The sequence below is a fragment of the Sprattus sprattus genome, assembly GCF_963457725.1.
Source record: "Sprattus sprattus genome assembly, chromosome: 3".
In the NCBI taxonomy this organism is placed as follows: domain Eukaryota; kingdom Metazoa; phylum Chordata; class Actinopteri; order Clupeiformes; family Clupeidae; genus Sprattus; species Sprattus sprattus.
The window spans coordinates 36,743,048-36,757,185 of record NC_137922.1 but is presented as its reverse complement, the minus strand read 5'-3'; the positions used below and the strand labels follow the sequence as shown (position 1 = coordinate 36,757,185).

The 14,138-nt window shown below is 40.6% G+C and overlaps 1 protein-coding gene across 1 annotated transcript in view; it reads right to left on the bottom strand.

The window, feature by feature from the left end:
- Nucleotides 1–12,113, bottom strand: part of LOC308362739 (dynein axonemal heavy chain 17-like) — a gene marked incomplete at its 5' end in the record, with an annotated part of 37,914 nt that extends 25,801 nt beyond the window's left edge. The window contains 20 exons of the mRNA XM_080835466.1: nucleotides 134–294; nucleotides 1,824–1,955; nucleotides 2,041–2,148; nucleotides 2,388–2,513; nucleotides 2,618–2,770; nucleotides 2,854–2,980; nucleotides 3,124–3,215; nucleotides 6,057–6,404; nucleotides 6,534–6,656; nucleotides 6,915–7,163; nucleotides 7,260–7,412; nucleotides 8,015–8,101; nucleotides 8,186–8,302; nucleotides 8,388–8,610; nucleotides 8,715–8,884; nucleotides 8,982–9,236; nucleotides 9,503–9,688; nucleotides 10,067–10,183; nucleotides 10,816–10,962; nucleotides 12,018–12,113. Of these exons, the coding sequence (XP_080691592.1) occupies nucleotides 134–294; nucleotides 1,824–1,955; nucleotides 2,041–2,148; nucleotides 2,388–2,513; nucleotides 2,618–2,770; nucleotides 2,854–2,980; nucleotides 3,124–3,215; nucleotides 6,057–6,404; nucleotides 6,534–6,656; nucleotides 6,915–7,163; nucleotides 7,260–7,412; nucleotides 8,015–8,101; nucleotides 8,186–8,302; nucleotides 8,388–8,610; nucleotides 8,715–8,884; nucleotides 8,982–9,236; nucleotides 9,503–9,688; nucleotides 10,067–10,183; nucleotides 10,816–10,962; nucleotides 12,018–12,113 (3,170 nt within the window). The remainder of the gene's footprint in view (nucleotides 1–133; nucleotides 295–1,823; nucleotides 1,956–2,040; nucleotides 2,149–2,387; nucleotides 2,514–2,617; nucleotides 2,771–2,853; nucleotides 2,981–3,123; nucleotides 3,216–6,056; nucleotides 6,405–6,533; nucleotides 6,657–6,914; nucleotides 7,164–7,259; nucleotides 7,413–8,014; nucleotides 8,102–8,185; nucleotides 8,303–8,387; nucleotides 8,611–8,714; nucleotides 8,885–8,981; nucleotides 9,237–9,502; nucleotides 9,689–10,066; nucleotides 10,184–10,815; nucleotides 10,963–12,017) is intronic.
- Between the last annotated feature and the right edge of the window lie 2,025 nt (nucleotides 12,114–14,138).

Genomic DNA, 14,138 nt, shown 5'->3' with positions numbered 1-14,138 from the left:
TCTACGCTCACTTTCTCCTACCTACCACTCTCAAAAGTAACATTCCCTTATGTGACACATGATCCTACTCGAGAGTCATTAATTCGGTGAGACGTACAGTATTGGTCCACCTTGTGCACAGGTTACACTGTACCTGTCTGTAAGAGGTGTGATGACCAGACGTGGAGTGTTGCCCAAGTACTCGTAGGAGTATATGAATTGTGCGTCACAGATATTGGCAAAGACATGCCTCTTATGCTCATCCCAGCGGTGCCGGAGCTGGGACTGCCACATGAAAGCCTGAACGTTGTCAATCTGTGGGAGTGTGATAAAGTCACCGGTCAAACCTGTGCTTGTTACTTGGAGTTTAATAGCTACTATATGAGACTTGTTGAAACAGCTGTGCCTCATCTACCCATCTACCTTTTTATTTAAAAGCCTGCAGACTTTTTGCACTTGCGATTCATGAACACATTTTTTCATGCACTCTACTTATAATCCATACGTTTTTTTTATCATCAAATTATTGATTTTTAAAATCAAACATTAAATGACCTGGAACCAGTACCTGGATGACCTGTATGTATGAAATTGGCACCCGCCAAGCGCCAATGGCGTGTAGATTTTTGGGCTGGCGACTAAATTGTCTCCGATGCTCCGCCACTTGGCGAGTGACATTGCGGAGCAAATCTCCCGACTATTGCGCCCGTCATGGTTAAAAATAGCTTGCAACGCCAACACGAACAGTGGGAGAAGTGAAAGGGTAACATAAAGTTCTTAGAATTTTAATACAACAATAACAATTTGCACGCGAATACAATGTTCTAATATTTTGCCAGCGAATACAAAGTTCTAATACTTTGAGCTTATAAAGTTCTAATATTTTGAGCGCGAATCAAAAGTTGAAACCGACTTAGTTGACCACACGCAAGTTAACGCAGTTAAACGAAAGCTAAAATAATGTGCCGATTCATTGCCGTTGCATCACCTCAAGCAAAGGTGCAGAGAACATCTAGGGAGGAAGAAACAACAGCCACAACAGCAGCTACAGCTACACCAAGAGCATGTTGCAGTAGGTGGCTCATTGAGAATAATGGGGAGCCACGGCAGTGGCTGAAATACATTGACGGTGGTAGTATAAGCGTATAGAAGAGCAATGGCTGAATAAGCTTATCGCCGACCGGTGGCCTCTCGCACGCCCCCTTCAGTGAAGCAGAGGTACTGTTTGCCTTCCCTCTGTTTTTTCAATGCGGTTTTTTGTCAGATCAGTAAGACTATAGTATAATAAGCTTTTGAATATTTATGCTGTAGTGTTAGCTGGACAATATTTATCTATCATATAGGTGTCATTTAAAAGCTTAATTTAGATTTTTTTTTTTAGTAGACCTAATGCAGCGCTTCTTATGAGGTTAAATTAATTCATCTGAAGTACATTTCTAATAGCCAACTCTTGAATGTGCTTTAAAAAAAAAAAGGTCATACAAAAGTTAATAAAATAATTAACGTATCGTGAAGGAGGGCCTTTAAGGATTCCCAGGTACAGCATGATACAGCACGTGTGGCGGCTGTCACCAGCCAATTGGGCAATATTGGTTGATTTCTTTAAATCCATTGATTAACGATGATATTAAAATCATAGGTAAAGATTGTTTATATCAAACAATGTCAGAGTAGGTCTGAAATGGCAGGTTTAATTTTGGCTGGTAAAAAATATAATTGGCTGGTACATTTTTTCATCTACCAGCCATGTTGCCTGGTAAGGCAAAAAGTTAATTTCGAGCCCTGCCTGTATGGGAATACACTGAGATGTATCTAAACTGAAACTAAACTTGGAGAGCACATACCTTGGAAGTGATCAGCTTCCCAACCACATCACGAGCATGGACATCAATTGTACAAATGGTCATGATCTTTTGACGTTCGCCCCCAGGCAGGTCTCCGATAAGCAAGTTGATGAGGGCATTCAATTGGGCGACCTGTGTGGAACCAGACACTGTCAATATACAGTAGGTAAGTCAAAAAGAGCCCCAATGGACAACTATGCTTAGTGAGGGGACAAACCTGCTTTTTGAAGTAGTCCTTAAGTGCATTCTCATAGCCCTCCTCCAGTCTGGCAAAAGCAATACCTACCTCTGTGGTCCACCAGATCTGAGTGGTGGCTAATGCAACCTATGCAGAAACATATAATGTTATACCTGTTAGTATAACCATATAATGTTATACCTGTTAATGTAATACCTAAACATCCAATCTGTTTACGTCATCAAACTATATGCAAACAAAACGATATACTGAGAATCGGATTGGATTGTGTTAAATCCCAGTCCCCAGGCTGAGGTCTATCTGTTCTACTTGTCACTTAAAGCCATGAGTGTGGAAGTCTACAATGATTTAACACTGTCAAGCACCTGAGCAGGGTAGTCAAATAGCCATTGTTCTCTAGGCTTCTCCTCATATGTCTGAACTGCTTCCCCAAACTTTTCCCGCAGTGTCTCCACCATGCGTTCAAGGATACGACTCAACCACGCTTCCACCTGGCCAGAAGAACAAAGAGCATGTTGAAACTCCAAAGGCACCCACACACACACACACACACACACACACACTGAGCTTTCCACTTAAACCGGTTTGTGTTTACCTGGCCAGAGCAGTCACTTTCCTTATCAAATTCGACGTATTCACCGTCTTGACTGTACATTCCAAGGGCTGACTTGAGTGGCTGGTCATTCTCATCCATACGGAATTTTAAATTGGACAGACTATCAAACAGCTTGGACAGGTGCTTGCTGACCTAAAAGCAACACAAATATTACAAGATTTTTCAAGAATTCAAAACATAAATCAGTACTTTGATGCATTTTTTTTAGACACTACCTCAACAGGGTTGTTGCCATTGGACAAAATGTCCAACAGATCAGCAGAGGACACAAAGTAGAACCTGGGAAAAGCCAGCCTTTTGGTTTCCAAATATTCAGCAAGAGCCTTCTCACACATTGCCAGTCTGATGATGGAAATACACAAGATATTAGACAATTTTTCCAGCAAATAATATGAAATGGGCGATTTTTGCTAGACAGTGACACACTGCCATGACATGTCAACATTCAAATTCAAAATAAGAGCAAAATAATGTGTTAACGGTACCCTGTCTCTAAATCTTCCAGCTTCCCCAGAAGACCCTTTTTGTTAGTGGATTCCACTACATTTGTTGTCTTGACAGCGTCTGCCATGATTTCCTTAGAAGAAAAAAAATTAACCACAAACTCAAATTAGGCAATGTTAATATGAGGTGCTTTACATGTGCCTTCTATAATTATTACCAATTTACCCTGCCCACCTCTCACCCATAACTTGTGCTGACTGTGGATGTTTTTTGCAGGTAAATTAGGCTAATGATATGGTGAATAAACATATTGGAGAGTTTTGGGGAAAGGGTTAGAAACAAAAACAGCAACTCATATCAATGTTTGGTGAGATACTTAGCCGCTTAATGTGGTGGAGAGTTTAAGGTAGAATACTTTGTAGCTCACACACTAACGTTGTGTTGAGAAATATGTATGGAAATACCAGATGTGTATATGTGTTGTAAGACCATGTTTATGTGACGCAGCCTGCATGTGGCTTGATCGGTGATCAGGGTCGGGATCAGTGACATTATTATATTTCATAAGATGACAACTCCACTGCTTGTTCACAAACAGACAGGATAATATTGCTCCTTCTACTGGCACTTATATGACACTGAAAAATCAATAAGCCTTTACAGCAGGGGTACTCAATTAGAAACCCAAAAGGTCCAATCACCAGATTTCCATTCAGGCCAGGGTCTGGAACAGTGATGGTCAAAATCCAAAAACAAAACTCCAACAAAAAGGTTCGACCTATGCACAAAAGGTGATGTGGTCTGGCCTTATTTATGTGAGAGGTGACACCTTTTTTGTTGTTTAAACTTGGGTATAAAAGGTGCAAAGGCCAGACGGAGGCACTGATGTAAGTGTTCATTAATGAGTGTGCTCCTAATTTGTTCTTCACCATATTCATGGTTGAAAAGGCAGACTCACAACAGTATGTTGAGGTATGCCAGCTTGTGTGGCTGATCTAACTATTACACTGCATGTTGCTTGGTATGATGATTGCAGATGGTTTATTTTTTAGCCCTTACCTCATAGTTCTGGGGGTATTTTTGTTTGAATGTTGTTGTTGTGCATGCTTTGTTTCATAGTGACATTTCACGTTACCACTTTTGACAAGGGCTGCCGTCTCGTTGCAGATTAAGCACATTGGTTTTGTACTCCCCACAGGCAGCATTAATGCATACTTCTCAGCCACTCTCTCTGAAATGCGCGATATTTGGAATCAACTTTTCGTTTTTTGTCGAGTTAAGAGCACGCCATTATTTTCGTTTGCTGAGAAAAAGATACCGTTCACAAATCGATCTAGCCGTAGATAATGAGCCATCGCGATCACCGCATGTGACTTGGAGCGGATTGCACCAACTAGTCTTTGCTACGACTGTCATAAGTCCTAAGTCAGTCAGTTTTTGTTAAGAGTGGTCTTAGGCCCATATCTAACGCCTGTTGCACCAACAAAATTTAAGACCAGTCTTAACTAAGACTGGCCGTAACATGCGCGTTCATGAAACTGCCCTTGGAATTCTAGAATAAAACATAAGTTGCCATGATACCCATTCATTAACGTTCATTCATTCAGTTCGTAACTTTTCCTGTAATTAGCTAAGGAGGATCGTGAAAGAATGAGTAATTTATCTGATTCGGAAATAAGAACATTGATTGAGAAGTATGACCAACATAAATATATTTAATTATTAAGCTGTAGATTTATGCACGCCGGTCATGTCCCCCACGGTGAAATGCGCCGTTTGGATAAAACCTCAGTGCAATTAAAACCTGTAACGTTGGCGGCAGCATTTCGGTCTGACTGAAATCGCAAATCGTCTGACAGTTCGTCGACTAGAGAAAACAGCTCAACCCTACTGAAACGAACCCTTTGAATTAACTCCTCATCATTGTATATCCAGTGGCTTAGTTATGTCTTGCACTACTCTCTCACGTCTTAAAGCACGTTCATTATACAGTCTATAAATTAGACGCGCCATGGTTATATTTGTCTTTTTAGCTGCACTCAACAGTTTTGTGAAAATAACTATAGAAACCAACACAGAAAACGTTCTCTGTCTTAACATAAGTCTCCTCTCCACAAGGCGTAACATTTAGGACTAGACATAGAGAGAGAGCAGCCTCTCAGCGTCAGCGTGGCGCAACAGTCGCAACATCATTTTAGACATAGAACGTTGAGTTACGCCAGTCTTCACTTCAATTTTTCAAAAGTAACCGAGAGATAGACACTGTACTATCCAATAACACAGTTACTGTAACCAGCAATAATGGTTGAAGTGATTTCCGAGGTGGCAATCTGCCAAACTGCCAACTTTCTAACAGTAGCACGTTAGCCTACATTAGATAGCCTGAACGTTTTGTGTGGAACCAGTTGCCATGGAAAATACGTCACACTTTGCAATTCTATTTGCTAGATAGATGGGGGGAAAAAATGGTGCAATAATATTGCATACCGCAATATTGGGCCCCCTGTCTCACTGCAGGGAAAATTCCTCAACCGTGACAGCCATACTCCTGATTGGACCACTGGACTGGACACGGAAGATAGAAACCACATCGAGTGGGGAAAAAATATACATCCCCAAATCAGGCACCAATGTAAACTCGCTTGGATCATGATTCAATTAGAATGTTGATTTTGGCTTTGGTCCAAATTTGAATGTGTCTGAGTCCGGATCCAGACCGTAGTCCGTCTATTGAGTACCCCTTCTTTACAGCTTAGATTACTCAGGGAAAATCACCTACGTATTTCTATTTTCTAGCAGAGATGCCTATTTTTAGCAAAGACAGCTATTTTTATCTACCTGAAAAAATGCTGATTGATATATCGATAATCATCGGGAACATTTTCAAATTATCGAACCATTCAAAAGACATGGATCCCAAGCCTACTTGTTTCATTACAAACAGTTGCACTATTAATCGAAGAGTATAGGCTACCTTGAATTCCAGGTCGATGCGCTCAAAGCGTGCAGAGTCCTCTGGCAGCTGCGTGCGAATGTCCTCTGAGCCGATGAAGATGCTCTCCAGGTGGGTCCAGGTGCGCTGCACTTGAAACCAGATGGAAATGACTGAATCGGCGGTGGAGAGCTTATTCTGCCAGCTGGACACCTCCTCCAGGAAGTGGGCGATGTACTTGGAGGTCATGATAGTCTGCAGCTGCACCTGGTTGTCCTCCAGTGTCTCCACCAGCTCCTCGTTGGGCTTGAGCAGCATGGTGCCTGTACGGCCGTGGGGCTCGTGCTCGAACACCATGGTACTCCATATCTTATCCAGCTCTCCCAGCATCTACAGGACAGAGAGGGAGAGAATGGTGCTTCTAAGAAGTAGTGGAAAAGGAAAACAAATGGAAAAAGGGAACAAGGATGTTCTTTTGACATTGTAGTGCTTTCAGAAGGGTTGGTAGGTTAAGTGTACCTTTTCCATGCCAGACTCTTTGACAGCTTTGTCCACTATACCACGCACTTCATCCTCAAACTCATGGAGGTTGAGTTGGAGTAAATCTTCAAATGTGGTTTTCTCTGACATTTCAAACTTCACCTAAAGGTCATGACACAAGGCCACAGCAGGACACAGTCACAGTCATATCAATTTGCAGTGACCACGGGGAAGACAATTGAATACTCACACTGAAGAGATCCATCGGAAGCCCAACACAGCATTAAAGATTCAGCCAAACCTTAAACTAAACTATCTCTTAAAATATCTGATGGTTTTGCTCTGATTTTGTATATGCTACCAGCTATGTTAACCTGCGCATGATCAAATCAGCATGTTGGTGTACATCTTCTGCAGTACCTTGGTGGCCACCATAAGCTGAAGCCAGTGGCGATCTCTGATGGCTGGATTCTGCAGATCTCCAATAGCCCGCAGGGACGTCAGCATGTTCTTCACCATATTGTCCAGTCCAGCGAAGGCATCCCATACCCTCATTTCCTTGTCCAGGCCTTTAACTTCTTTGGCATACTTTTTGGTTTCCAAGTCCATGTCCTCCACATTGATGTCCTTCCATAGAGTAGTCTTCCAGTCATCCATGTTTCCCTTCACCTGGGAAACAGATAATTGACATTTCATGCTTACATATTTGCAATATCATAGTGTGAGTTTTAACGAAGATGTAACAATTAGTCTAAAATGTCCTACCAGCAATGCCATATCCCACAATTCCTTCAGCAAGACTATGTCTTTCCTGCAGGCCTTCAACTGCTTATAATCGGGGACATTTACTTCAAACAGGCTGGCTGATCGAGACAATGCCACCATCTGTTCTTCGAAATTTATAATGGCCTCCTGAGTCTGAAAAAAAGAGCATAAAAGAGCATGTATTTTGAACAGACCTAAGATAGGAAAGAAGCACAGAAGAACCACAGTGGGTACACTGTTACTCCTATGTTGGGGTATTGCCGATTTGATAATTTCAGAGTGGGGGAGTGACAGACACAGGCAGTCCATGTACATGACATGGCACAAGCTAAGATTTTTTTGTACTGCACTGATGGTTTAACAAATAAATGTTTTTCTAGTAAGAATTGCACATTGTGCATGAGTTTATGTGTCTACTCTTTTGTGAAAATGTAAACATCGTGTTTTATCCTTTAGCTGGGGATAAAATGGTCGAGTCAAATTATCACGTCATAGTGTTTGATTATTTGATTTAAGGTATGAGACAGCTAAGGATTGGTGCTTATTTCACCACACCACCCCAATAGTGTTCTATTTACAATCAACTTCACTCAACTTCTGTGAAAACAGAAGATGTGAATGTTCTAACTCTAATGAAAACAAAATCCTGTCCTGTTCAATGTCCTCAATCTGTGTTAAAAATGTGGCTGGTTGGATAAATATTTTGGCTTGAAGATAAATGCCTTTAACCCCACAGCCAAGCTCAGCAGTATTACCTCATCCATAGCTGCGTGTGGCTCTTCATAGGAGGAGAGGAAGAAGGGCAGACTTCTAAACTTCTCTCGGAACTCATGTTGCTTAATCTGTGGGAACAAGTGAAATCTTTCATACCTCAACGCCGATGTCCAAAATGCCTAAAACTGTTATGCTTTTCTGAAACTACATACCTCAAACTGCTGACACTTCCTGCGAATGATGTTTACTTCGTGTGCTTGCAGAGGAGCAACATTCTGCTTCACCTGAATGGCAGACTTCTTCACGTTGTTCCAGTGCTCCGGGAGGTCCTGCAAAAACAAGGCCAGAAAGTTTGTTGAGCAAACAAAGCCGATAACTACCCATGGAGCACAAAAGTTGGATATATGTACTTGCCTGCAGTTGAGCGTGGACCTCGTCTGGAAGCTCCTCGCCAAACTCCTTCAAGAACTCAATGGTCTCCTTCAGCGGGTGAAACATATTATCTGTGGCTGCCTGCCGGTCCTTCACCTTCAGCAGGTTCCCCATGACCTCCACCAGGCCTTCATAGTCTCCCTCCTCCACTGCCTGAGAGAGGCCACACTTCCTCTCCTTGATAAACAAGTCTAGGTCCTTCAGACTAAGACAAACGCACAGTAAGGTTTTACTCTTTGTCAATCGATGATTATTTACATAATATTTAATATATAAAGTGCTTAATTCAAAGTTTGTCATCAACACTACCTATGGGTAACTCGGTCAATGAGGTACTGTTTGAACATTAGACTCCATCTCTTGATTATGTTTAGAAGGACATGCTTGAAAGGCCTTGTGTCAATCTGAAGCCACCGCTGCATCAATGTAGAGTTCTCTAGCATGCTCACTGCCTTGTACAAGTTTTCATAGTTGTCAATCTACAGTTAAGAAAAAACAAGGATGCATCAAGATATTTTTCTAATTAATGAAGTAGGCTTCAATACTCTAGCTGGTCTTTTTTCCTGAGACCCCTACCTCTCCCTTGAACTCCTTGAGCGTAGGAGGGTTGCTGGGGACAGTCTCATCTCCATGAGCCTCAATGTCTTCTTGGGTGAGCACTTTACCATACAGCAGGAACTGTTCCATGAACTCCTCTCGGCTGTCCTGCCATAAGTATGCATACTTGTAGAGGCCTTCGCGGTAGTCTTGGGCCTCTTTCATTGCTTCAAGAACCTGGTTCATAATCTCCTCACGGAGGTCAGTTAACTCAGACATTTCCTCCAGCTCATCCTAGAGAGGGTATCATCAGACAACATTAGAATGTAAGGGATGATACACTAGGTAATACAGCCGTTAGGAGCTGAGTGAAACAGCAATAATAATGCCTAATGTTGCCTAGCCAGCTTATTATCTGAAACTTAAAGCTTTATATGTATGTTATGGTGTTAGTTTAAGGTTTATAAGGAGATATTTCCAACAGTATTTAAGAGAGCGCATTTTGAAGGTTTTTTCGAAGACTGTTCAATTTTTATTGGATTTGGAATTATTCGACTCACGTTGTAGGCCATTGTTTTAGTCAAGGTAATACGTGGTACAAGTTTAGCACATTCGTAGACATCCTCAATCAGGCTCTCCACCAGGTCGTAGAAACCATTAGTCACACCATAACCAAGAGATGGGTGGAAGTATGTGTCTTCATCATCAAGTTCAAAGCGTACTTCAAATAAAGGATATTTACAATTCTACAAGACAGAGTTTTTAAAAACAAGCAGAACATTACTTAATGAAAGCAGGATCAACATGTAAAAATAATCCAAAATATCACTTTGAGTGGAATTCTTACCTCGGCATGCATATTTTTCGAAAGGAATTTCAGTGATACATGGACAACATTGAGGAATCCATGCAAGACCTTATCATCAATATAGTCTATGTATTCTTCCCAAGATTGTGAGTTCTCATTTGCTCTGAACAGCTGCTTATTTTCCTGTTTCCGGAGTAATATAGGCATATTATTTGACATCTGACTATACCTTACCTAAAATGTCTGAACATGAGCATGCACAGCACTAGCCATATATAGGACTACACAATACCTCTGTCAATTTATGCAGCCTAACTCCAGATTCTTGGATTGCGTTGTACTTCTTCTTTAATGTAGTTTGCCGGCCCTCCAGATCAAGCAGTGATTCTTTTTTGTTGTCCTTCCTCTCGAAGATAGGAGCCTGTGACCATTCCTAAAACAAAGCAAACGACAAGAGATCAACTTTCAAGGATGTCTGTTTTTCTAGTAAACTGAGGTTGGTGTGGTGGTGTTTTTTTCTGAATGCATTTAGTGCAGTCTGCTACCAGATACTTACATCCATAATCAAAAGCATGGATTTGACGTTAGCTTTAGCCATACTGATCCTCGTTTGGAAATCTTTCAAGGTGTCCCTCATTCTCTGAATATGTTCCCACACACCTGTAGTGGAGATAGCCCAACTAAGTTCAATCTTTTCCCCCCGCATCATCTTGATTGGTGTAAGACTCCAAAGGCAACATCGTAAATCAATGGGGAGGATAGAAATAGGCTCAACAGTGACAGTTGAATAGCTGATTGAGGATTATCTGTTGCGTGCCAATATGTTATAATACCCACCATCACTATTCCAGCACAGAGTAGTTTCAGCCTGTGAGAGCTGCTCATCAATGCTTGTCAGTTCCTTTTCTATAAGAGGAAACTCCACTGGTAGCACTGTAGCTTTAACCTAAAGGTAACAATCAGCGGACCAGAGTAAGAAAACATAGGATAACACATTATTTAACTGTAGGTTAGCTTCTTATTTCCAAATTAAATATTATAGATTTACAGTAATGTATGGCTTACCTCATTGTACCAGAAGACAATGAGATCCAGGTTGCTAACATACTTCCTGAAGGTTTCATACTTTCCAAAGACATCTGCTGCACTGGCTGGAATGGCTTCCTCTCCTTGAATGGTGAGGTATTTTACCTCCCGCAACACTGCCACGAGCTTTGAGCACAGGATGCAGTAACGTTGTAACACAAGATGCAGTAAACAAAAACAAGTTACCTGGCATACTGCGTGAAAAAGGAAATGCATTACCTGTTTATTGAAATTCACTGTGAGAACATTTTTCTCCTTGTCCCGTAAGAGGAGGGGCTGGTCCAGATTGAATTTACAGTCTACATCAACTTGGGAGGTCCAGTTTGTGTATACATGGGTGCAATAGTCACGCAGTAGCTTCATCATCTCATCATATTTTTGGAAAACAAGCCTGGCTTCGTCAGTGTCCATACACCTTGATGCAGAAAAATACATGCTAAAAATGACCTGCACTTATCATAGTTCACTCTTTGGAAGTATTGGAATTAGATTTTTGTATGGCACATACGAATGAGAGATTGCTTTGAAGCTTGTCATAGGAGTCTGTATTCTGTCTCGCAACTCTTGGGCCCACTTCAGTTGTCCAGCTATATGAGGCATGTTCTTTGATATGGGAGGAATGCCTTTACATATCTCTGCTGCAGACATTTGGGCATCAAACACCAGCTTGGTAATATCCAACTCAGAGCTGAACATATCCACCAGATCTTTGTATTTGGAGGCGACTTGTGACTGAATATGAGGCCTCTCCAAGATAAACCCAAACATGTCAAAGAGCTAGAAAAGTAGAGCATAAAGGATGCATATAGGTTGTGTTGTATTATCTGCAAACATTGCCACAGAAAACTTTCACAGATACATTGATAAAACCTATTAGATAGACTTGTTATAATTAAACAATGGTTTTAGCATTGATCAAGAGCCTGTCAGTTTTGCAGAAAGGTTACCAAACTGACCTTCACAGCAGATTCACTGCATGAGCAGTCATCAAAAGCCTGGCAGAGTATAGTTCCCAGGCGTCTCTCTATGTCCACAATTCGTTCTTGGAATTCTTTATAGTCCTCATCAAACGTCTGGGGAATGAAAGCGATGTCGTTTTGATGACGTTTTTTTCTTCCCGATAACAGTGAAGTTAGCTGTGTCTAACAGCTGTATTATACAGTCTACATTGTCTGACATACCTTGTCATCAGTATCAATTGCATCATATTTGCATTCAGCAAATATTTTCACAAGCTCTAGAAATTCCTCATAGATACTGAAGACCAGGGACCCCATTGCACATCCTCGCACACCCTGAACGTCAACCTTTTCAAGCTTTAAAAGCTCCGTTGAGACAACATACACATCCTAAAAGGAAATTTAAACAATGTCAAGATAAAAAAAAAAAATCACAAGTATTTCTCCTTCTCAAGAGGTGCATTTAAACACAGAATGATAGATTACCTCTATAATCTTCAAGCGCTGTAAAAATGCATCAAGTTTTGTGAAGACAAGGTATGATGGAAATTCCCAGTGTTTAGCTGTCCGCTCCTATAGGTAATAAAATACAAAATAGCACCCACAAAACATTTTATGAAATACTTGAAAAATGCTATGAAGTGAAGTTGGCCATTTTAAAACTCAATAACCCCCCTGCCTCAATTCCCCTGTGTATTCGTATGGCAGATCAATGTCCTTTTTACTTGTCTCAGGATGAACTAGTTGGGTCCTCCACCATTATTATATATTACAAACTCTGGGAAGCTCTCAGAATGTTAAATGTGAAAAAGTTTGTCAAATGCAACGAAAATTGCTCACAGACTCAACTGTTGAGTACTTACTATGAAATATTTGTCCATTTTCATCCTGCACTTGTCATAGGTCTCTCTGAGGGTTACCAGAACGACTATACTTGTTCTGATAGTCCCTAGTACTTCGTCTATTTCTCCTTGCAAGCCTTTCATCACCTCTTCAGGACCCAAATAATTTCTGGTCTGCAACAGTATAGGTGGTTATAAGGTTTTTAACTTTTCCAAAATACACATGTTAAATGTAAAATATATTATATTTCTTTGAGGATTTTCAAGTGAAAATATTTGCTTTTAATGTCTAAATAAATTTGCAATGAAATGTGAAATACCATATCAATAAAGAGGTTGCAGATTTCCTGTAAAATGACGATGATTCTGGCTGGACGACTATATTGTTCTGAATGTGCCCATATTAGACACACTGTGTGCATCACAGATTCAATGTAAGAAGGAAGCTTAAAAAAAAGAAAAACACAAATTCCAATATTGATCCGTAGACAATTGTGCGGTCACTTGTTACTAATAAAATTGAACACATTTAAACTTCAGTGATTTATGTAGGATTTACCAGGGGATAATCCAACTGTTCAATTTCATCAAGGATTTTCTGCAGTGGTTTTAGGAACATAACAATGTCCCAAGCCTCTTTCAGGCCTGTAGTGAAGAGATTATTATTATGAGATACATAAAATATGTAGTGAAACACCGAAAATCCAAATCCAATGAGAAAAGCTTACCCTCCTGGACATCTTTGTAGATTTTGTTCAGAGCAGGCCAGTACATGCTTCCTACACTTTCTACAATTTTTGCCATTTTGCATACTCTGGTATCCATTAGCTTGGGAAGAAAAATGCATAATTACCATGTTTTTTCACAGAGTAAATGTATAAGGCTGTAACTTCACACAAGTATTTTATTAATTGTACCTGTTGGTTAATACATTCAAGATTCTTCAACCTGTTATTCCAGAAATCAAATTCCACTTTGGGAAGAGGATTGAGCTTGTCAAGTATTGGCTGGGCTGAATCTTTATTTAGTACATTTGACACTTGATGGGTCCAGTCTATTATCACTGTCTCGAATGCATGCATTATACTGCTATCAACTGTCGAAGAATACCTTGAAAGGACAAAGGGGAAAAGTGTAACTAAAATTCTTGACAAACTCAATATCAGTGAAGACAATTATGAGTGGGTTTGTCTTACTGGTTATAATCATCACAATTTTCTGGCAGTGGTAGAAAGGTTCTCCCTTTGATTTGTCCTCCCACCACAAACACTTCATTTTTAAGTTTGTGGGCGTGGCGTGTAACATCTTCAGACACAACCTTGGGCCAAGTCTTGATATTGTCTCCATTTATGTGTAGAGGGTAGACAACCTGTGCACAGAGGGCAGATTCCATTCATCATGTTGTGTCACCAGTTTTTTTCTTTTCCAAAAATGTGGATGAATAACATCATGCAGAGAATTTGATGTTCTTTTCCATTGCGTGACAGATTCCTGTCCAGGT